The 23,280-nt window shown below is 41.3% G+C and overlaps 1 protein-coding gene across 15 annotated transcripts in view; it reads left to right on the top strand.

Moving 5' to 3' along the window:
* Positions 1-23,280, top strand: part of MTCL1 (microtubule crosslinking factor 1) — a 108,570-nt gene that overhangs the window by 70,858 nt on the left and 14,432 nt on the right. For 11 of the 15 annotated variants that reach the window (XM_065053165.1, XM_065053167.1, XM_065053171.1 and 8 more), the window contains 5 exons: positions 2,584-2,676; positions 5,551-5,781; positions 7,832-8,020; positions 14,971-15,138; positions 20,657-20,911. In XM_065053165.1, coding sequence (XP_064909237.1) covers positions 2,584-2,676; positions 5,551-5,781; positions 7,832-8,020; positions 14,971-15,138; positions 20,657-20,911 — 936 coding nt within the window. The remainder of the gene's footprint in view (positions 1-2,583; positions 2,677-5,550; positions 5,782-7,831; positions 8,021-14,970; positions 15,139-20,656; positions 20,912-23,280) is intronic. The other 4 variants (XM_065053172.1, XM_065053169.1, XM_065053163.1 and 1 more) reach the window with 1 other exon arrangement.

Genomic DNA, 23,280 nt, shown 5'->3' with positions numbered 1-23,280 from the left:
CAGCAGAAGGAAAAAGGTGTGCAGCTCTGCATTCATGCATTAACTGCTTTTCAACATGTTTACTGCTTATAAAAATCTGTCGTCCTTAAAGAAGCAAAGCAATTGTGAAAAGATCTGTGCTGTCTCATGTGCATGTAATAGTCTATCTGCCTATACGATGTATTTAATCTCTTTTTAGTAATTCCAATATTTATCACATAATCCCAGCATCCAAGTTTCCTGAAACTTGGCTTTGCATGGGCTGCATGTTTGTAGAAACAGTGCATGAGTTAATAATTTTCTTGCTCTAATTTTGCAGACATAAAGTGTTGTCAGTATATATGTAACTATGTGATTCCAATTAATAGTAGTCTGAAGTAGAACAAATGATCTTTTGGCAAATCATTGTTCATTGGAAAACACAAGTGTGAAGGGAATAGTGAAAAATTCGAACCTTGCTTTCCTGGTGACTTTTGATGTTTCAATTCAGCTTCCAGTTCCAGGAATCCTGAGGCCAACAATATTTCTAACTATTTAAATGTATAATCTACAAGGAGAGGCATATTAAGATCAGTGATTATTGTGAACAGAAGAGCATTGCCATGTTATATCTGTTTTCACCAGATCGGCTTTGCATTTTTTTTGCTGATTTTGAATTCAAAAAAAGAAGGAACACACTTTTTTTTTTTTTTTTAAATTACACCTGAATTAAATAGGTACATTGGTTCTTATCTGCTGTATTGCTAAAGAAGCCTGATCAGAATAAAAGAATACAGCAGGGGTGCCAAACTCATTTTTGCCAGGGGCCACATCAGCCTCACAGTTGCCTTCAAAGGGCCAGAAGTCATTTTAGGACTGTATAAAGGTAACTACACCCCTGGAATATAGAAATTGCTGATGCAAGTAATTTTTCTGTTGTTGGGTGAGAAAATTAAACTGATGATTTACAAATGATTGTGCAAAAGTGGCAAATCCCATTGCAAGCAGTTCTTTCCAAATTATTTGTGAGACTGAATTTTGGCCTCGTGCAATAAAAAATGTCTGCAGACACGTTAAGCCACAAGATGATAAGGCAGCTAATGTGCTCTTGGTTACCTGATGGTACCTTTCAGAGGGCTAGAAGTGTCTCTTCCTCAGGTACAAAACAGATGTGCACAAGTCAATAAGTGAATCAAGTAAAGGAGGAACCGCTAGGGCCCAGAAGGTATCTGTAGGATGATTTTTGTTGTTCGGTGGAGTATGGTCCCGGTTAATGGGATACTTTCATCTGCCTTATCTCCTTTTTCCCTGGAGGAACAGATGAGCATCTGCTCCAGCAACAAACATGTTTTCAGTAACCAAAAGTGTCCCAGTAAGGGCTGCCACAGCCCCAACAGCGGCAGCAGCTGGTTTTGCTCTCAGGAAGCGGGAGGGATGCCTGGGGAGAGGAGATGGGTGTCAGGGCTGATGCCGGAGGGGAAACAGCAACGCAGCCCCTGAGAGCGGTCCCATGACCTGCATTATGTCCTTGCAGCTGCTGAGGTTGGAGTGCACTGGACGTCAGCCAGCAGAGAATTTGGGATTACGCTTTGAAGCCTGAGCCTTTCTTAAATGCATCTTTACTGTAGGAATTTGGTGCCGTAGTGTTTTCTGCGGACACACGTGAAGAGGACAGCGTCTGGCCAAGCATCATCTTTTTACTTACAAATCAGTTTCAGCTCCAATGTGAGAGACACAAAATGAAGGGCATAGGAAATTCTGATGAGGAATGTAAGTGCCACACGATGAATTCACATAGAATGAATTATGAGGTCTGTGACTCTGCCTTCTTGAGTCTTTATTTTCAAATTAAGTAGCTTTCAGAAGTAAAGTGGATGGGATGCCAAACTTAATGAGAACATAAAATTGAAAGTATTAAGATTTAAATGGTGTTGGACCTGAAAGGGAAGATACTTAAACATTTTGGTCAGAACTCAGGCTCACACAGCTTATCACTATGACATTTGTGAAGTCATTATTTTGAGCAGAAATCAATGAATGATGTTGACTTGTGCAGAGAGCTGTCTTGCGTCTGAAGAAAGGGACCTTATATGCTTAGTTGGTTTAATAAATGCTATCCCATTAACTGCCTAATCAGAAGTGTTGCAAATGAATATATAATTAGGTTCAATATATGCTCATTAGATGCATCTTCTGCAGAGATATTAAAATTTTATAGCTTTAATTATCATAAAGAAATACGTCACCAAATACGTAATCCTGTAAACAGGAGCTCATCTGGCAAACGTCTTTGATGGTGAGCTGTCTCAGCTACTCAAGTGCAAACTCAGAGCAGAGGTCTGAAGGGAATATCCAGCACGTAACTTAAGGATCCCAGCTTTAGTTTTCAGCAGAAGCCACACAGGAAATTCCCACACATATTTAGGGCATTGCTGTTTATTTGCACACTGTGCTTTGATAACCATGCTTTGATAATCTATTGATAACCGTGAGTTGTGCAGATGTCTGTCCTGCAGTTCTTTTCTTTTTTTCCTTTTTTTTCACACCACGGAGACATGTTTTCTGCTAAATCTATCCCTTTGTCCTGCTGATCAGCTCAGGGATTCCCATGTTTTACCTGTACAGAATGTATCGATACAGGAGCTTCAGGCTCAGCTTGAGCAGGAGACAAGACTTCACCGAGAGGAGCAAGAAAAGTTTACAGAAAGGATCATCCAGGTAAATACAACACCTGCCTGCTGGGAGAGATGCGTGACCATAACGTGTGGTGTGGACCCTGTTTGTCAGGACCATGGGAACTTGTGTCCTGATGGCTGCGCCTGTTTGAGCTCATCTGAATAAATGTAAAATCTGGAAATTGGGAAAATATAAACTCAAGCCTAATTAGCCACTTTGAATCTGGCTTCTCTGCTTGGTAGAGACAAGATTTGCCCTCCCCTGTGTGGGGGAAGTCGAGGTAGAGATGTGAAATACTGCATGGGGAATTATATCAGCCCCTTCAGCTCTCTTGTGAAATACTGCATGGGGAATTATATCAGCCCCTTCAGCTCTCTGTGGGCTCAGAAAGGATGTGCTTCATATCTGGGAGTGCATTTTGGCTCTGTGCCTTATTCTGACACTTTCTAGCCCAAAGAAAAGCCAGTACATACCAGAAGTTGGAGGAGCTGTTACACATTCATAACTGAGACACAAATCAGGACTTTTTTCTGTTTCTCAATACCCCATGCTTCCAACCCTCTAATTCATAACTGGTGAATAAATCATATTTCATTACATGGGCTCCCCTACTCTTTTGAATGCTGGAACATATTAGTCAATCATTTTGTGATCTCTTGCTCCTAGAGTGAAAGTATCTGTTGCTAATTTCTGCAGGCTGTTTGGCTCTTAACTGAAGATTTGTTTTTAAATGTACTTCATAGACTAAATTCAGCATAATTGTTGGTTGGTGTAAAGCATTTATCCTTGTGCCAGGTAATCTCATTATGCCCAAGTGGTATCTGTTTTTTCATAAGTAGCTTTAATTTCCAGTTGATCTCCATGGGAGCTTTCTCATGGAGGCTTTTGAAGGCAACCAGTAAATTGATTTCCTTCGTAGTTGCCTTGGCCATGAAAGCTTTTTGGAAGCTGTATCTGCCTCTTAAAGTTCTTTTCTTTTGCAATAGCTATCTACTGAAAGCGTAATACTCTGTGAAGTACACCAGGGTCTTCTGCAAGAATTTGTGACCACGGGGACTCAGATCATAACAGCTTGTAAAAACAATGAAAAATGCAGCAAAATCAAAGCTAGCTATTCATGTTGGCAGCCAGGAGAAACAGAAGAATAAAAGCATCTTCTGGATTCTTCATTTTTTCCAGATTATGCCCATCCTGTTGATATTGTTCCTTTTTTTATCCTCTTCCGGGATTTCTGGTGGAAATGACTCAGATCTTTGCTGTATTTAACCATAACTTCATTTGGTGGAAGAACCAGCATCACCACAAAATTTGCTTCTTACTGTAAAAATGAAATTTTAAAGGACTCCTTTTTTTCCTATTTCATTTTGGGCAATGTTTAATGGTATCAAATTGATATGTGCTAGCAGTGTACAATCTCCGTAAGTGTTATTAGGAGTTGTGTGTATGTTTTTTGGGCCATTATATCTAATTTTGCTCCAAACTACTTTTAAGCTGCATTTTAACCCATTTAAGCTAACAACTACTGTAAATAATTTTAATTTAATCGGGAATTTTTAAGGCATAGGAGCATAGGTGCTGAGAATTTGCATTATGCCAGAGCACATCATTTAAAGGGCAGGAAAGTCCTTAGTAAACCATCTAGTATGCACCAGTAGCCTGTATCAGAAGCATCTGAATGTTGCCATGTAAATCAAGCCTGTATTTCTCAGCAGTATTAATTGCCAGGGGCTCCACGCTCCTGAAGAAGAATCTCTGAAGTATTCGTCATTCCTGTTTGAATGTTTGTTGCAGGGTATGTTCTTACAATTTAAATCATCGTGGTCATTAGTGTACTGTGGCTTTCATAGACTTCATCTATGGAGCTGGCCAGCAAAGGGAGAGGCTGTTGTTCCATAGAATGGAAAATGGTAGCAACTGGTATCTGTTAGCAGTGGCTCTGTGCTTGTTTTCCATCAGCTTTTTCTTGATCAGTGTGAACCACAACTTGGTTGAACTGAAAACATGATCTCATCCATGTAGAATATGAGATGTTGTACAAATAGCTTCTACATGTGCTGTTGCATGCAGGTCATGTCATGGTTGGTTTTGACATACTGAGGGAGAAGTCATATTTAAAGAATAATGTTTCAGGTGTCCTTGTGTTGAAACAGATGTAATTATACGTGTGCTCCAAAGAACGAGCATTTCTTGGTGCTTCTAGTACTGAAACTGAGAGAAGTGGGGAATACCAAGTTGCAGCCCATTGCCGTCTCTTTGGTTCCTGCATGTGTCCCTGATCTGGTCATATCAGAATGAGAAACAGTTTACTGTGAGTCATTCAGGTGCCTCCCAAGTATGCACTGTGAGAAGTGAGGGACCAGTAGTTGTATCTGAAATACTGAATGTGGTTCCTTGGGAAGCATTGCCCCTTCAGAAGAAGAGGGAGATGTAGCCACAATGGAAAGGATGCGTCAGTGACTGGGGAGACAAGAGGCAAGGATAACATTCCAGGGTGTCTGAAGGGCAGCTGTGGTCCCACCTTGTAGGAATGACTGCAAATGCATTCAGCAGGTGTGATATGTGCAGCAGTGTGGGGTGGTGGCTGTGCTGGGAACACACTGCAGGTATGCAATCAAGAGAGAGGAAAACATGAGTGGTATAAAAAGCAGCAGCAAAGGTCTCATTTGTCTTTAAAGTAAACAAACTGTCCACTTCCACAGCAGGTTACTTGGATATGGTTATCTAAGCTTATCAGCTGTTGTCCTCTAATTTCCTCAACAGTCGTAACTGCTGAGGGACTTAGTGAGCCAAACTCAATAGCTACTCACTACTGATGAAAACTAGAGATTTCAGTTTGTCTCACCCATCAAAATACAAGTCCTGGAGACCGCCCCAGGTCACCACCTCATTGACATGGTGTCTGTCATTCCATTAAAGCTGGAGGAGGAGCATATGCAGACCCTGCGGAGGAAAGACTTGGAAGTGCAGAGCTTGACTTTGCAGAACAAACTGGAAGAGAAGACCTGGAGCCAGGAGAAAAGTCTGCTGCAGCAAGAGCTCCGGCATTTCAAGCAGGACACCTTTCTCCTCTACGTCAAACTGAAGTGGCTGTTGAAACATTGGAGGCAAGGCAAGCGAATGGAGGAGGAAGGGGAGGACATCTTAGAGGTAACTGTCCCACCTTATTAATCCAAAGGAATTGCAAGTGGTGGGGGTTCTGGGGTATGCCTTCTTTAAGTGTAGACTGTAAATACAGTGTGGCATCAGCAACTTTATAATTACATGTACATTTAAAGGCAAGTCAAATTAAACATGAAGCTTTTTTTTAAGTTGGCATGTGCTGAAGTATATTCTGCATGATATGTTACCGATCACCCGTCTTTAAATCTAAACCCTTAACTAGTACAAACATCTGGTCCTGAAAAATTCTCTCATAGTGAATGAAAATTTAATTAGGTCTCAGCAATACAACTCCTGAGTAATTTTTGGAACGAAAAGTACGTTAGCGAGCTGATGGAGTCAAATCTGTTTAGATGGGTTGAGAGCTGTCGTTTTTCTCATCGTGTGCACAGTGTGTTCCTTACAAAGCCCTTAGCAATACAGATGGAGGGAAGCTCTGTTTTTGTGTTGGCAGAAGAATTATACAGCTTCTTGTGGGAACTTACAGTGAATCATTCTTGTTTGTTCCTCTTCTCCATGCACGCGTCTGTCACCGTCAGCAGCAGTACACCAGTAGTCATCGTGGTGATTTTCCAAGTAGCAACTAAATTAAGATCAGGAATTTCAGAAGTACATAACAACCTGGAATCCCCAAGCTGACACATCTCAACAGGAGTGTGATTGCCAGCCCACATGCACTGTGAAGAAGGGTGCTGCTAAATTGTGTTGAATTGCACATCCAGGATTGCCATTTGCTTTGGAAACTTAACCTGAAGAAAAAATAAGTAGAAAAAAGTTTTTGCTCATTCTGACATTTTATGCAAAATTCTTGAGAGAAATACATTTATTTCACAGGTTCATGCAATTCTGAAACTATTTGCTAAGTCAACTAAGTAATTTTTCTCAGTATTTCTGATACTTACGTGCCTAGTGTTTTTCAACATTTGCTCCATTGGACAGCACAAGTAACCTTTCAGGTCTGATAGGAGTGTGCTTAAGATGAATACTCGAATGTTTTGTATTCTTAGACAAAAGGTGGATGAACATCTTCATCTGCTGTGGTAATATGAGTCAGAAACAAGAGATGAGTAGCTATTTAGGAATAATTTGCTTCTACTTTACTTCAGCAGTCCTAATTTGCTTCTCTGTAAACTAGCTCATATTCTAATATCAAAGTAGCTTTCATTTTTTCACTGTTTGGATTTTTTGACTGGTTAATTAACAATCAATCCACCTCAAGTCATTACTGGAGTTGTGTTTTGCTGACACATTAGAGGATAATAAAGTGCTAGATTTGGATACTTCCTGATGTCCATGCCTTCAGCAGACAATACACCAGTGTCTTCTATAGCTATTCATTAGTGCGTGATGGATTGTATCAATTATGGTGCATTACAGTTACTCATCTTCTCAGCTCCAGAGACGACCTATTTTGCAGGCCTGCATAGTGTTGTGTTCACATATGCAACATGTCATACATCACCAAAAGATTATTTCCTGTACCCTACTGAACCAAAGTCAATATATCCCACCACAGAGATGCAGGGGAAGACAGTCCCTTCCCTTAGCCCTTCAACAAATTTCAGAGAATCAGAGAATCGTAGAATAGTTTGGGTTGGAAGGGACCTTCAAAAGTCATCTAGTCCAAGCCCCCTGCAATGAGCAGGGACATCTTCAACTAGATCAGGTTGCTCAGAGCCCCATCCAGCCTGGCCTTGAATGTCTCCAGGGATGGGGCATCTACCACCTCTCTGGGCAACCTGGGCCAGTGTTTCACCACCCTCATTCTAAAAAATTCGTTCATCATATCTAGTCTAAATCTCCCCTCTTTTAGTTTAAAACTACTACCCCTTGTCCTGTCGTAACAGGCCCTGCTAAAAAGTCTGGCCCCATCTTTCTTATAAGCCTCCTTTAAGTACTGAAAGGCCACTCTCCCCTGAGCCTTCTCTTCTCCAAGCTGAGCGACCGCAACCTTCTCAGCCCTCCCTCATAGGAGAGGTGTTCCAGCCCTCTGATCATGTCAAAAGAGTGTTGATGTGTCCCATCATTTGCATTTTAGACTGAGCACCCTGAGGCCCTCCCAGACTTTGGCGTTCAATCTGACCAGAAAGAAGATGATGCAGAGCAAGAGGAGGAGGAAGAGGACGTCGTGTTTGCACTGACAGATTTCTCCCCGTGTCCCACCACAGAGAGCACTGATCATGGACCACAGCTGCAGACTGCAGAATTACTGCAGCAGCGGAAACAGGTACTACACCATTTGTGTATCATGCCCTAGAAGTGGAAACTCTGGATTTTCCAAGGGAGTTCATTTTCTTCTGCTGCTGTGCTAAATCACCTAGAATCATACTTGTAAAAAGACTTCTAGCTACATGGCAATTAGAGTGGATTTCATCCATTATATTTATATTTAATCAGGAGCCATGTGATTACTGTTCTCCTGTTGGCAGATGCTATCAGTGAAAAATCCTATTTCCTCTTGTGGCTGTTTGCCCAGAAACATCTATCAGTATGTGATGGTTTGCAGAATTTACATGCTTCTCTTGCCTGAGCACATCTATTGTATTAGACTGTCAAGTTAGCAAGAAGAGGTGATTTTATTTCCTTTAAGTAATCTAAGAAACTAGCACATGTATTTAAGGTTTCCCTTAGAGACGATGGGAAAACAATGCAAAAGTTCCTTCCTGTCACTGGGCTTGTTTTTAAATGCCTTAAAGTTTATTAGGCTGACTTTTCCCTGACATCTCCTGTGCCCTGTCTGTGTGTTTTAGAGCACTGCCATACATCCTTTTTCCTTTGTGCATTTAATATACCAGCAGTCCTAACAATAATAATAGCAAACATTAAAAGGGGATAGACGTAGGGCTTCTAACAGTTCTTCAGAAGCATCTTCTTATATTTTTAAAACAGAAAATAATTCAGATGAAAAAAAATCCTTACATGGACTTATTTGCAATCATAAGTAGAATGGAGCAAGAATTCTGTGTAAAACACAAATTTAGTGGAAAAGACCTTGAAGCATTATGCTTTGTGCCCCATCTCTATCCAGGCCTTTGACTTGGGAGTCTGCTCCACAGGAAGGGGTATCAGACAAATACGTACTCTATATTATCACATTACTTTGCTGAACTCACTGCAGGATCTGGGTATGGTGTGTGTCTTTGCATTTCAGTTTTTTGCCTTGAATTCCCCAGACTCTCACAATGATATGCAACTTGTTTATTTACTGTCTATATGGTCTAATAGATAAACAGTATGCAACAGTAAGTCTCTATCCTATAATAAAGTTGGGCTGGTGCTGGGAGGTCCGCAGGCTGCCTTGCAACGGGCCTCTCTAGTTCAGTCTGCACCCTCAGTTAGAATTTCTGTTTGAACAAAAAATTGTAGAGATCTGTGGTCTTTATGCTACTTCATATTCTGCTTTAAGTTTATGTACTCTTTTGCTTTTTCCTTTTTCACAGTGCTAGCTGACAACTCCATTCTCTAGCTATTCTTTTCTGTGAAGTGTGCTACCAAGGTAGTTTTCATTTGATCAGTTTGGCATTTGGAAAGGTTCTAGTGTTACTGATCCTGTGGGAGGTTAGACATTGCTGATTTTGAGGATATACTGTGCCAGTCACCCGGCCCCATCACTGTCATCCACTCAGCAAACTCCTCTCTCACAGAGGCTGAAGAAGGCTGTGGAATAGATGCTCCTGAGCACATAATTTAACTTCATTCCATCTGTAGGCTGATTTAATCTAAAATGAGTAAAATAAATACAAACCAACGTACTATCTCAGTACAAAGTCTGTCATGTACTAATTTTTCACATAGAGCTCTTAAAATGACCAAGAACATGCAAATAAGTTAGATCCTTTTTGAAATAATCATTGCTTAGGAATTAATCTCAATCAAGGTGGCAGAAATTGGAAGTAGGGCTGCTTATAATTAATTTTTACATACGTTGAATGATATTCTAATGCAGCAGTTCCAGGTAATCTTGCTTAAAGAAATGACCCATAAGAACAGACCACCTCTTGATGTTGAATATTGCATGATATCCAGATGGATTTATGAAGGTAAAATAGGCTTCTTGCCTTCCAACTAGGAAAAAAGTGTTATTTTGACACTGCAAGAGTCAGTGAGCCTGCTAAATATTTCTCATCTTGAGCACTATTACTTGTTTTGCCCGTTCACGCTAGTGAATCTTCTAACAAGCACTGCATTTATTGACAGGCATGTAAAACCAATTTTCAGTGCTACGGGACTTGTATTTATCAATGGCGAGAAAGGATTATGATTATTCTCTGGCACAGAACTAGGAAGCCTTAATGTAAGTTAATTCTGCTGCTGTCCTAGATTCAGGGCATCAGAAGTGTCTTCTGGAGGACTGCAACAGAGGACTAGCTGCCTGCACACCTGCTGGCCATCAAGGCTCTGCCAGAGCCAAGCTCTGCTCCCACATCCCTTAGTATCAGTTGTCCTGAATTGTCCATCTCACTATGGTGGATGGCTTGGCCCTGCAAACTTCGCACATGCAGGACCTTTGTCATGCTCACGAACCTCACAGGTCCTGGTCCTGTCCTCTACACACAGACCCTGGTCCTTGCTCTACACACATCTACATACATGCAGATTTTCACCCATAAACATCAGCTCCACTTCATTCATATATGATCCCAAAACACATTAACTAAACAAAACTAGAGCAAGAAACCACTTTGCCTGTGTTGTCCCAGCTTCAAAAGCTCTGAGAGTATCAGCAGACCCAGAGCACGGTCCTTCCTGAAGGGGTGGATCTCAGCAGTGCTCATTCCCCACCACTGGCTTGTCAGGCTGCGCTGAAAAACACCCAGGGTTTTGGGGGTCTTCTGCAGTTTCCTTAAGCTCTCAGCTAGAAGTAAGCACTGTTTATATAGGGAATTTGGGGTGAGTGTGAGCAGTGAAGGTGGAAGCCTGTAAGGTTTGCATCTGCCCAGGAGAGACCTAAGATGCTGGTTCTGCCTGACAAGCTCTGAGATGAAACACATCAACACTTGTTTCACATTAGGAAGGAAATTTTATGATAGTCTAGGAGTGGCTGAGATAACTAGGTCAGAAAAAATAAAGAGCTTACGGTAACTTGAAGTAACCCATATTTATTTTTAACTTTTAACATTAATATTTAATGGCTTGTATTTTCAACCTGCACTCTGCTGCTGACTTTCTCACTCTGCCTGAAAAGTGGGATTGTTTTGAGAAAAAATTATAAACCCTGCAGCCTTAATTTAAAAAAGCAACCTCTAATTTTATATTATTGTGACTTGAGGTACTCGACTAGGTGTAAAGTACACATCTCACTTGTCTGGGAATTTTGTGTGGCCATTGTGTGGAGTGATGAAGGAATAGCAGAGGGGAAAATGGAGAAAAAAGGTTAGCTGATGAGAGGCAGAGTAGATGTGGACTCTGAGAAGAGGCAATTCATCTTTCTCTTCATGGCGTTATCTCTTGGCTGGCAGCTGGGGCACGCTGCTGAAAGATTTGGGCAAGGAACTGGCAAGGACTCAAGAGTCAGGTCTGATCACTGGCAGGAGATACACAGGCAAGTCAGGCTGGTGACACAGTGGCGGAGGGCTTGCTGTGAGTCAGAGTTTCTGTGTGTGTAGTAAGAGATCATAAAGAATAGCCTGCAGAAAAAGGAAGAGCTCTGGTTCAGTTGAGTGGAAAGGCTGAGGTGCCCGTTGGATGGTGCAAGATCAGGGAAGGAAGAAGAGTTTACACATCTATGGTCCAATGGAAAAAGCAGTAAAAACCCAGTACACTCATGTTGTTGCTGGAGGGGGTCAAGAAAATCCCCAGTTAGATCTCTTTTTGCTCATACAATATTTGTTTTCAAAGTTTAGATAAGAGAAAAGCCCAAAAGAATAGTAATTAAGACCTAAATATACTAAAATTATTTGCACCGAGATCCAGCTTCACTTTTGCCAGGGTCTGTGACTACACAGAGAAAATGCACAGTTCCTGTTTGCTGTTGAGGTTCCTGACCTTGTGTTTTTAATTGACTGTTCTACTAATGTGCTTGTAGTACCAGACTGTGGCTAAATTCTTAAGTGAAATCCTCAGACCAGAAAATAACTGTGATTAAAAGCAGAACCGAGCTTCAAAAGTTGCTGTGGTGCCAGACTTTTCTAGAGCTGAAGTCTCCCATCTCTGGGATTGACTTTGTGTAGTACAGACTCCAAAGTCTTGGAATTTAGTTGAGATCCACTACGTTTTTACTTATTGTCAGCTGTTGTTCCCTTTACCTATAAATCCTGAGGTGTGGATGCAACAAGGCTTTAATCTGCTTTAGTAATTCTCTTGTCTTGGGTCAATTGTGAATCAGTCAAATTCCTCCAGGCTCTAAAGTTTGGTAACTAGTAAGGTACTAACTTCTTGCATGGGAAACTGTCCAGGAAATCACAGCCATAACCCATTTCTTCTGCCTGGACAACATCCCTGGAAGGAATGGAAGGCTGTAACAATCCTTGTATTGTATCTATGGGACTTATGCAGAAGATGTTTGGCAGTTCTACCAGCAGAAATCTAAAGAATGTCTAGATGTAAATGTATTTCAGAGCACATTGTCTCAGAAGTACTTCATCTGTTCTCCAAAAACACTCCAGCTTGGCAACACAGAAAAATAATCTCACAGACCTGTCCAACTTCAGACTGTATATACAAAGTCAGGCAAAAGAGACTTCTCTGCAGGAGTTAGAAGTATGTAGCCAAAACTGGATTTATATTGGCAAGTTAATTATAATCCCAGCAAGCCCAAGGGGCACCTGGGGTACTTGTCTCATAACAGCGACATTGATGTAATGCCTCTAGAAATAAGACATGCCCTCATCCCAGTAGGCTACAAACCTACAATGAGGCTCTTTTGGCTCCTCTCTGTACTAGTCCATCACTTCTTTCTTTGCACACTTAATTTTACAGGACTCTAAAGCTATCAAATATATGCACGGGAATAAGGCATATAGCTTGCTTTAGTGTTATTTGGTTTTATTCTTCTTCTGTGTCAATTTCCTTCATGGAGCCTTTAGACTACTTGGCCAGAGAAAGGTTTATGCAACATACCAGAAAACACAGAATGTGTCTTTTGAATGAAAGCACTTCTTAGACATTTGGAGTCAGGGTTTGCAAAGAGGATGAGGACAGATTTTGATGTGCTCAATACCCAGCAGCTCCTGTTGTGACATTAAGGACGAATCTTCAAAAGATTTCTTATTCTGATTACTACACAAGGGGCTTGAGATGTTTGGAGAATTCAGCCTTAATTGGGTATCAGAACAAAAATTCATGGTGGAAACATAAAATCTCATTGCATATTGAAAAGTAGTTGATCTCATATGCATGATGGAGACTACTGCTGTATAGTAGGAAACTGCTAATTGGCATTAAATGTTAATGGAATTAATTCTGCTTCTGTGGGTGCATTTGTTATGAAGCCCCGTGTTGTACGCCATCACATTTAATTAGCCCAAACAGAATATTGGTCAGTCAATGAGCACCTGCAGTCATTTTCATGCATCTAACATATTTTTGCTGATGAACCAAATGGCTTGGAAAAAGTAGACCACATTTGTTTGTCTTTTAAAGAAAAAAGGCCCTGTGATGTGTCTGATCAGTGATTACAAAAGTGAGGTGGGTTCAGTGATGCCAAAAACCTCATGAGCATATGAAATCAGCTTAGTTGCCTGCATAAAATTTTATAGGTATTGTCACTGAGAAAAGCACATGAAGTTTATTTATATTTTTGTGGACATCTGTTTACTTGACTTGTCTACAGAGAAGTCCCCATGTAGATAGTTTCATGAAACATCAGATAAGAGGAATTGCAGGAATCCTCCACTTGGAAAAATAAATTAAAATAAAATTAATTGGACTATCATGCAAGAATCGAGACAGATAATTTGAGTTAGGCCTTCCCAAGGAACCTAACACATTCATAAGAACCAGGTGATTAAATGCTGAATTTGTTGACTAAGCTTTCCCATCTTTCTGCTCATGCTGTGTTTGCTAATCAAGTATCATTTTCTCCAAAGTCTTTTCTATTCAGAATAGCTTGTCAGATACAATCTCTGGCTACTCCCTGGTCTTTGAGAGGCTCATTGGGAGCATTTTATTTAAATTTTGGATAAATAAATCATGTTACACTTTTCTGTTTTCTTATTCAATGACTGCAAAAAACAGTGGGATACCTTTTGTTTTACTGATCCAGAATGAATCTTGAAAAAACGTTTTTCAATATTTATCCTAAAAATGGCAGGTTTTGCAAGTCTTCAGGGAATTTGCAGAAAGTAAATGCCAAAACTAATTGAAAAAAATTAGAGATTTGAATAAGTATGCATGCTGTCTCTCAGTACTTGCCAAGATCAGATCTCAGCTCTGGGCTAGACTTTTAACTCAATTTTTGGCTCCTGGCTAGAACAAGACTACAGACGTTTTCAGTATGACCACGATGAGATGTGGGTGGGGGTTTGCTCTTTGATCCTGTCTGCAAGAGGGAAAGTGGCTGACCTGACCCATAGAGGAGAAATGTGAAGTACAGACTAGTGAAACACCTTAACAGAGATACTCAGCTCAAAACCACACTTTTTTTTTCCCCAAAGTAATTTTGTCTGATAATACAAAAGCACTGAAAATTAATCTCTTTTCTTTATATGTAGTTTACAAGTATTTAAGGTTTGGTGCTGAGCTGTGACTTATCTATGAGATGTCCAGCTACCCAACAAACACTAGGAATGATACTCTAGCTTTGGTTTACGGTATTAAAAAATAAGTTATTACACATCCTCAATCCAGAAAGATGCTTAGTACCTTTTTCAGTGTGACTTAAGTATCTTGGGTTTTCATGGGTGGTTCAGGACTAGAGCTAACAAGAAGTAGAATCACAGAAGTGCAGAATCATGTAATCATTTAGGTTGGAAAAGACCCTTAAGATCATTGAGTCTAACCATAAACTTAACACTTCCAAGTCCGCCACTAAGCCATGTCCCTAAGAACCACATCTACATGTCTTTTGAATACCTCCTGAGATGATGACTCAGCCTCTTCCCTGGGCATTGCTATCCTTAGTTTTCTCATGCAAAAGATAGCCAAGGCACTTTCTCTTCCATGCAGTGGGCCTGCAGGCATATCCCCCCTAAAAATGAAGCATCCTTTGACAGCATTTCTCTTGCTTTGTTGCGGCAGGCAAGCGAAAATCGGAAGCTCCTGAATGCTCTGAAGGGTTTGCTGGATGAGTTCCGCTCGGAACTGCGGGACGAGGAGCGGGAGCGCCAGGGGCTCCAGCAGCAGTACGCCCTGCACAAGGCAGCTTGGGAGGTGGAGATGACTGAACTGAAGTGCCACCTGGAGCAGGTAACATACCCCACAGCTAACACGGGTAAAGAATGGCTGAGTTGCTTAATTAAACATGAAATCTATGACAGCCAGGATTGGGACTACATTTATGCCATTTACCTTGGTGCCAGAAAGCCCGCCCTGAAAGCCTGAGCAAAGCTTTGCCTCTTGAGTTGCCTCCTGGATTCCAGTTGTCCCAGTATGAGCGCTCATGTGCAATATAGGTGAGGACAAAGGAAGCGAACCTCTTCATGCTGTATTTTCTCAGAAGCGTTGGCTAGTAACCTACCAGCTGTGGTAATGAGATTTGCAGGTGTCTGTATTTATTGACATTTATAGGAGATAAAATTTCTTTGTGTTGATGTGCTCACAATTAGCTTGTCATTGTGCCTGGCCACATAACAGTTGTGTTAGGTGACAGGAGAGAAAAGGGTGATTTAATAATACTGAAGCATGAGACCACGATGTTAATGTTAAACCAGCTATTAAAAGCTACTCATTACTGAGGGATGTTACCCCACTGAAGAGAGAGCTCTAACTACCCACCATGGGATACTGTTAGAAGTGTGTATATAAAATCTGGTGCCAGGTGCTTCAGTGTCACGTATGGCTGTTTACAGAAGATGTACTGTTTCTGAAGCAATATGAAAAGAGATCAGCGAAATCCCCACAAGGGTTTATTTCCAAAGCTGGTGGCATAAAAGCTCTAATTTTTCGCATTCGGGAGGGGAGGGGTGGGAGAATTAGTATGTTCAGGTCCTGAGAAAAAGATTTGTAATTGAAAAGCTTCTCTGCAGAGGACAAATATAATAAAAAATTTCACTGCCAGGAGGCTGGTACCTTTAGGAGGATTTACTGAACATTGGAGACTCACTCTGACGCACAGAGCTGAGATGCGAGTGCTGCTTTTCCTGCCGAGGTACTGTAGGCTGCTTTTCCAGAATGAAGGAAGAAGCTTTCATTTTGGCTGAGTTTTCTGTCAACAAATTCAAATTATCAGTTCAGCTGCTTCTTAGTCCACACACATTTCCAGAAAATTGATCACCTGAAAAAGGAAACAAATTCCATCCCCATTTTCACTCCTCTCAAAATAAAACCTTCATGACAGATTTACCATAAGCTTGAGATGGCAAAAAAGAACAAAACTTAGAGAAAGTTAGTTTGACAACAAACTGCCAATTTAGAGCTTGCATATTTTGCATTTGCATGAGTGATATATTCTCCGGTTTCTGCTTTGGCTCATGTTTGGCAAGCAGGACAGTGCTGCCATTCCTGCTCAGGGAGAAGATAGATTTGCATTCTTCCTTCTAGTGGCCTTATCAGGCTCTTTGCTACTCCTGCTGTTCCACTGGTAATAACATATCACACGTGGTAATTATCAAGTCACAGATGTTATTTTTTACTTTTTTTTCCAGCAAATGAAAAGAATGAAACTGGTCAATGCTTAAGACATAAAACTGTCTTCCTTAGCCAGCACCCCAAACTGAATTTTGATTTCACAGTAAAAACAGGTCCTTAGTGCAGCAGCAGCAAAAAGATAGCACATAAATCCTTAGAATGTGAATTAGGATAGAGCAAACAATATGTGTCCCAGTGAGGTCTGGTGTACCTGTTCACAATTACAACGAGGCAATTAAAAAATAAATATAAAAATAATAATATAATAAGCCTGAAATAGAAATAAACATAAATTTAACTTGAACTAATATTAAGGATTCAAAATATGGGATGCTTTTGTCATAGGTTGGATTTCAGGATCAAAATGGGGGGAGCTAGTGAACAACATGTAAAATATCAGCATTACCTATAGTCATGTTAACATCTTTTGCTATTCTGCACCAATATGTGGCTTAACAATATCTTCAACTAAATAGCCAAGTCTGTCATGTCAATGTGGGTAGGAGAACCCCTCATGATGTCATTTGATTGTTGTGATTGTTAGTGATGAAGCAGCGGGCTGTCCAGCACTCCCACCACAGGGGGCTATAGAGCTGCCAAGCCCTTGACAAGCCCATAGAGAATCAAGGCCTTTCTAGTCTCCACTCTTGTTTTCACTGCTGCTGTTTTCCACTTTTTTTGGTGAAGGAGTAGGTCAATTAACAAGAGCATTTTCAAGAGAGTCGACGCCTAATTAGTAGTCACTGGCAATGGTTTTGCATTTTGCTGCTTCAACTGATGCTATAGCAAAGAAACTGAAAAACAATGAAAGAAAACTTGATAAAAAAGCACTGCATATCAGAAGTCACAATGTACTGTTGCCTGCTGCTCTGGAGCTTTAACACTATATATCATTAAAAATAAAAGTCTTGATTGTCAGAAATGCATGTACATCTTATTTAGCAGAAGGATCCTTAGGCATAGTTTTTAAGATAAGAAATAATGAGATAGCTCCTAAATGTGGGATTGCAATAACTCTGAGCCAATAAGTAGTCCCAGTAACTCTCAGCCTCCAGTTGAGCAAGTGAGAAATCCCAGTGTTCTGGGAACTGAGAAATGTTTGGAAGAAGGAGGGAGTTAGTATGAGGGATCAAACCCTGCTTACACATTGAGAACCCTCACTAGGACTCAGACCAGTGGTCCAGCTTCAGGATGCTTGGAGGGAATATAAGCTGTGGTGCACACAAAGAGGCATCCGGCCACCCTTAGCAGTTAGCAGGGTTAGGAAAGCTGTATATAGACTTTTGTGCTAAGGAGCCACCAATGGACCTTGCCTCCATGATTTGAGGCAGAAGGCATCTTTCTGCCAAGAACATTGTTCTACCTTCTAGAGGCACTTAGAACTGTCTTCGAAGTCCAAAGACACTCCCTCTGACTGGAGAAGGTTTTAGGTCCCAAATCACTGAACACCAGAAAATTATTCTGAAGGTGTATCACTATACCTGCCTTGGTTCTGAACTCATATTTTTTGATTAGAGACTTCCTATATGCTTTTGAAATGGGGCAAGACCCAGGGCTCTGGTCTGGGTGAGCCTGGGCTCTGACACAGGATGACTTACTGCATTTTGGCAGCTTGGGCACGGTACCCTAACAGCAGCCATGCATTCTTGGGATATCGCTCTTCTGGAACATGTTCTTACTCCCCACTGCCTCTCAGCTTTCTTGCCCTTCACAGGCAGCATAGCCTGGGCTCCACTGCTTTTCTTGTTAGCTAGCTGAAAGGCTGAGAATTTGCCTGGTGGTGGTGAAGAACTTAGTGGTGTAAGGGGAGAGAGGTTCAACATTCTGATATTTTTTTGTTATTCAAAAAAATAAAAGAATGAATTTGATTTACAGGATATTCATACAAACAGTATTTAGTACATCTGAGCATGACATGCACCTGCTGGAGAGGGGCCAGAGGAGGCCACAAAAATGATCAGAGGGCTGGAACAGCTCTGCTGTGAGGACAGGCTGAGGGAGTTGGGGTTGTTCAGCCTGGAGAAGAGCAGGCTGCAGGGAGACCTTACGGTGGCCTTTCAGTACTTAAAGGGGGCTTATAAGAAAGATGAGGACAGACTTTTTAGCAGTGCCTGTTATGACAGGACAAGGGGTAATAGTTTTAAACTAAAGGACAGGAGATTCAGTCTAGACACGAGGAAGAAATTTTTTAGAATGAGGGTGGTGAAACACTGGCACAGATTCCCCAGAGAGGTGGTAGATGCCCCTTCCCTGGAGACAGGGCTCTGAGCAACGTGACCTGGTTGAAGATGTCCCTGCTCATTGCAGGGGGCTTGGACTAGATGGCCTTTGAAGGTCCCTTCCAACAGCCAAACTATTATCTGATTTTATAATTCCATGATTACCTGAAGACAGCAGTGATTTCGGAAGCTAGCAGCAATCACTTTACACATTACTGAACTAAAGTGTGAGTAGTCAATGTGCTGGGTAGTGAGCAGGGAAGCAGCAAAGCTCACCAACTTCTCAAGGAGTTGCACGTCCCAGGATGGTGTCTGTCATCATTGATCTGCAACACAGAGGCGTTTCTCCTGGAATGTTCTCTGTTTCTGCACCATGGCACTTCTGGTCTGCCACTGAGCCATGCTGTTGTGTGCAGAACAGCCTCTCACACATCACTGTGTGTCCAACAAATTTACTCTGCACAAATAGGGTAAGTATGAGAAAGAGAATGTCATGCCAACTTAGTTAAAATAGGATGCTGCTTTTTGTAAATTGATTTTTTTTGGTTGCTTGGTCAGTTGATTGGTCATTTGAAAATAATTTTACTTTGTAAATTAGTGGTAGAGGACACAGGTGTTTTAAGATCTCCCTGTCAATGCAGGTGGCTGTAACAGGATGTTCTCTGCAGCTCAGTACAATTTTAAATGACTCAAGCAACGACATCTCTGCCATTTACTTGGGGAGGCTGTTCCAGAGATAGTAAGCTTCACTCCTGAATCCAGTCTGAAGTTCTCTTTGATCAGAAAGTTTGGGCTTGCTTTCCACATGGGGCAATGAGAAGGTTTTGCTTTCCTCTTGCTAAAGGAGCTTGTTTCCCAGAAGACCTGCTGCCTCTGTTTTTTGAGGGCAACTTTAACTTCAGAGGCAGAAATTAGTTTTTGCTGCCTTTCATTCCAGTTCACCTGCAGAGCCATGGGATGGAGATGTATCCCATTCTGAGTCACTCACACATTTTCTGAGTTGTCAACAAAAGGTCAGGCTTCAGGAATAAATTCTTCACTCACTTGAAGTTATACAAAACCATTTTTCACTCTGACAGCAGTCTAGCAGTGGCCCAGGTTGGCCAGAGAGGTTGTGCAATCCCTGTCCTTGGAGTTTTGTCAGGATCCAACCGAACAAGGTTCTGCACAATCCGATCTGATCTCAGAGCCAACCCTGCTGGAAGCAGGGGTTGGACTAGAGACCTCCTGACACCTCATTGAGCTTGCGTTTTCCTTTGAGTAAATTACCTTTGGCCAGCTCTTCTGATCAGGTTGAGCTGATCCCTGAGCATGAAGTGAAAGAGAAGGGAGGGAAAGTAGCATCAGCTAACTGCCCTAGAAATCAGTTCAGACACCAGAACCCACAGAGATGATATGAGGGATGGTCTTAGTACATCTGCTGCTGCTGCTGCTTACATCCAATTTTGTTGTGAAGCGTGAGGAGCTGTGCGGTAAAACCATTGCTGAGGGTTGTTCTGGGAAGAGTCTCTTCAGAAAATGAATTCATGGTCTTTAGGTTTCAGGTGTACTGAGTGAGAGCACAAAAGCAGAGCAGTGGCTGAGGACATTGTCCTGGCGATTGTTGAGGTTGGAGTTTATCTCCATGTTTCCTTCATTGCTGGTACCCACACTCCCACACAGAAAGATCATAACGGATGTCTTAATAGCATGAGCTGGTAAAGCTTGAGAAATTATTTATTATGGTTTTCACTATCTTGATTTTAAACTTTTTTCAAGTTAAATGTATTTTATCATTTATTGAGATCCTAAGTTATAAAAATTGCCATAATTTTGCCATTACCTTTGTGGAGTTAGGTCTTTAACTCAAATTAATTGTCAGACACAGGTGTTCACCGCAGAAAGCTTAATATCCTAGTAACATTTTATTTTCATGCCAGCTGGAAGGGAAGAGTGCGACCACCTCAGGAGAAACAGGCCTCACTTCTGATACAAGGGGAGCTTTTAAAAGGGAAAGAGAGGAGCACAAGAAGCTTCTGGCTGAGAGTCATGGTGTGGTGATGGACCTCCGCTGGCAAATCCAGCACAGCGAGAAGAACTGGAACCGTGAGAAGGTCGAGCTCCTGGACAGGCTTGATAGAGACCGGCGAGAATGGGAGCGTCAAAAGAAGGAGCTGCTCAGGCGGATAGAGCAGGTAAGGAATTATCCTGGGTGAGCGATGGCTGGCTGCAGGCATGAGGCATTGCACCATTACTGCACCCAGGCCGAGGTCAAGGCACTGTATTAGGAAGCAGCACAGGAACAATTTTAGTTCCTTGACTACATCAGTGTTTCTCATGCTCCAAAACTATTTACATACACAAGGGAGTAGAAGGAAAATGCTCATAATCCCTATAAAAGACCACTTATGAGAAATCAACTCCAGGTTAAAGGCCATTTCCTGCCTCATTTCAATTACCCTGGACAGGCTCAGTCACATCGATTCATTCTGTTTGAAAGCTTGTGTGCATCTCTTCATGCTAAAACACTCAATTCCACATGCAGGGTTATTCAAGGTTCGATATACAGCTTCCTGCCAACAAAGTCTGTTCAGCTGTGAATTAGCCACCAAAGATACAGCTGCTGCAGCTATTCGGTCTCAACTGAATTCTTTTTCTCTAGTAAAGGAACCTGGTGGTTAACATGAAGAACCCTGACTGGTAACAAACAGCTATCAATACTAAATATTCAGAAGACCCTTCTGAACTTGGTCACATTAATTTTGTCCACATCTCCGCTATCATTAGCAAATCTGATAACTGTGTACCTGTCCTCTTGTTTCTCATGCCCATCCACACTTTCATCTGCTTAGTGTTAGAGACAAATTATGCCTAATGAGTTTATTATCTGACTGGAAGCTATACAAAGAATAAAAAGTTTAATGAGGGAGAGTTAACACAACATTTTTGACTGAACATTTTTCAGCTCTGAGTCATGCATTCCAGGAGAAGTAAGAAAAACAACCAAATTGTGGGTCCTCAATTAAATGAATACTTTCTGTCCTTAGGACATCAGAAATGGAATGGCACCAAATTTGTACATGCTCTCTAGGGAGCACTATGCTTGAATGAAGCAGAAAGTAGCTTCACAGGTTAAGCTGATGAAAGCCTGGTGTAACTTCATAACCTGTTTTTGAAAAACATTTGTTATCTGGATCTCATGTTCCCATGTGTGGGCTGCAACAAGAAGCTAAAGAAAAAGACACCAGGTGTGAGTGCAAGACTAAACCTGTTTAACCTATGGCTGTTAAGAAGCAATTAGGAAAATGCTATACTCTAAGAATATATCTAAAATCTCTGCCAGAAGTGTAGGTCTGAGTGAGCGGTGACCAATATGAAAGTTTTACAGACCAAGAAAACTAGATTTCAAAATAACAACAAACAATATTCTGGATTTTTTTAATCTCCCATTTATCTGAAGGTTTTTGCATATACTTCATGCAGCTTGTTCAGCTAGCCCTTATAATGCAGCCCAATAGCACGTCTCCTAAGATGCAACGACCAATGCCTATGAGCTAGGAAGGCTTGTAACAGAGCTCTTCATCCAAATTACCTGATTTTCCAGGTTTCAGTGGCAGGAGGTGCCAAGTTCTCCGTGACTGGAGAACTGGCCTGATTTCTAGCTGTTGATTTTCAGTGGCCAAATTGCCTCCTGTGGATACTTCACGCACAACGGGAATTAAAGGACACTCAGAAAATTTCCCAATATGCTACGGATGTGGATGCACACTTTTCTTTAGGGAGTCACTTGGTACATCTTTGGATGTTTACATTGCTGTCCCTATGAACTGTGGTTTTTAATATTATTTCTTCGGCATATCCTCAATAGCTTGAGGGACTTAAACTGGTTAAAGACTGGGAATAGGACACATTGAAGGAAGTGACAGAGAAATCTCTGTTAATGTTACCTAGCCTTTAATTCTCTTTAAACCTGATGTAACTTCTCAGTGTCATCTTGGGAGAGCCTACAAAATAGCTCTTAACTATTCCTGGAGCTGAGTTCTTTTGTTACTATTCTGAAACCTCTAGGGTTCAACTACATATTTTCTGTACAACAGAGTCATACACAGAATTAGCAATATATAGGGGAAATAAAAGATCAAGCTAATTTCAGATTATCAGAATAGCATTTGAAATCTTGGCTACCTGCCTGCAAATCTTCATAACTCCACCTTTGTTTATAATCAAACATTTCCCTGTGTGACAGGAAGCTTCCAAATACTTGAAGGCTTTTAGTTGAATATCCTCTCAGATTGCAGTTGTGCCCTGCTTTATATGGAAACAATTAATATATCTCTGAAGTCCTTTTCCCTGGGGCTTTTCTGTGTGTATTCCATGTATGGCAATACGTAGAGGATGAGGAGACTACACCAGTGTGTATGTTTGGAAGACAGAGTCTAAGAGACAGCAGAAGTGTGTGTACCACATTTCATACTAATGCTTTATGCCTGTCTGCTTTCGCACAGCTCCTGAATAATGCATGTTTGTTAAGGTGGAAGCCCACTCCAATGTATAAAATATATAA

This window comes from Columba livia, chromosome 2 (genome assembly GCF_036013475.1).
Source record: "Columba livia isolate bColLiv1 breed racing homer chromosome 2, bColLiv1.pat.W.v2, whole genome shotgun sequence".
In the NCBI taxonomy this organism is placed as follows: domain Eukaryota; kingdom Metazoa; phylum Chordata; class Aves; order Columbiformes; family Columbidae; genus Columba; species Columba livia.
This window is presented reverse-complemented; position numbering and strand designations above follow the sequence as displayed.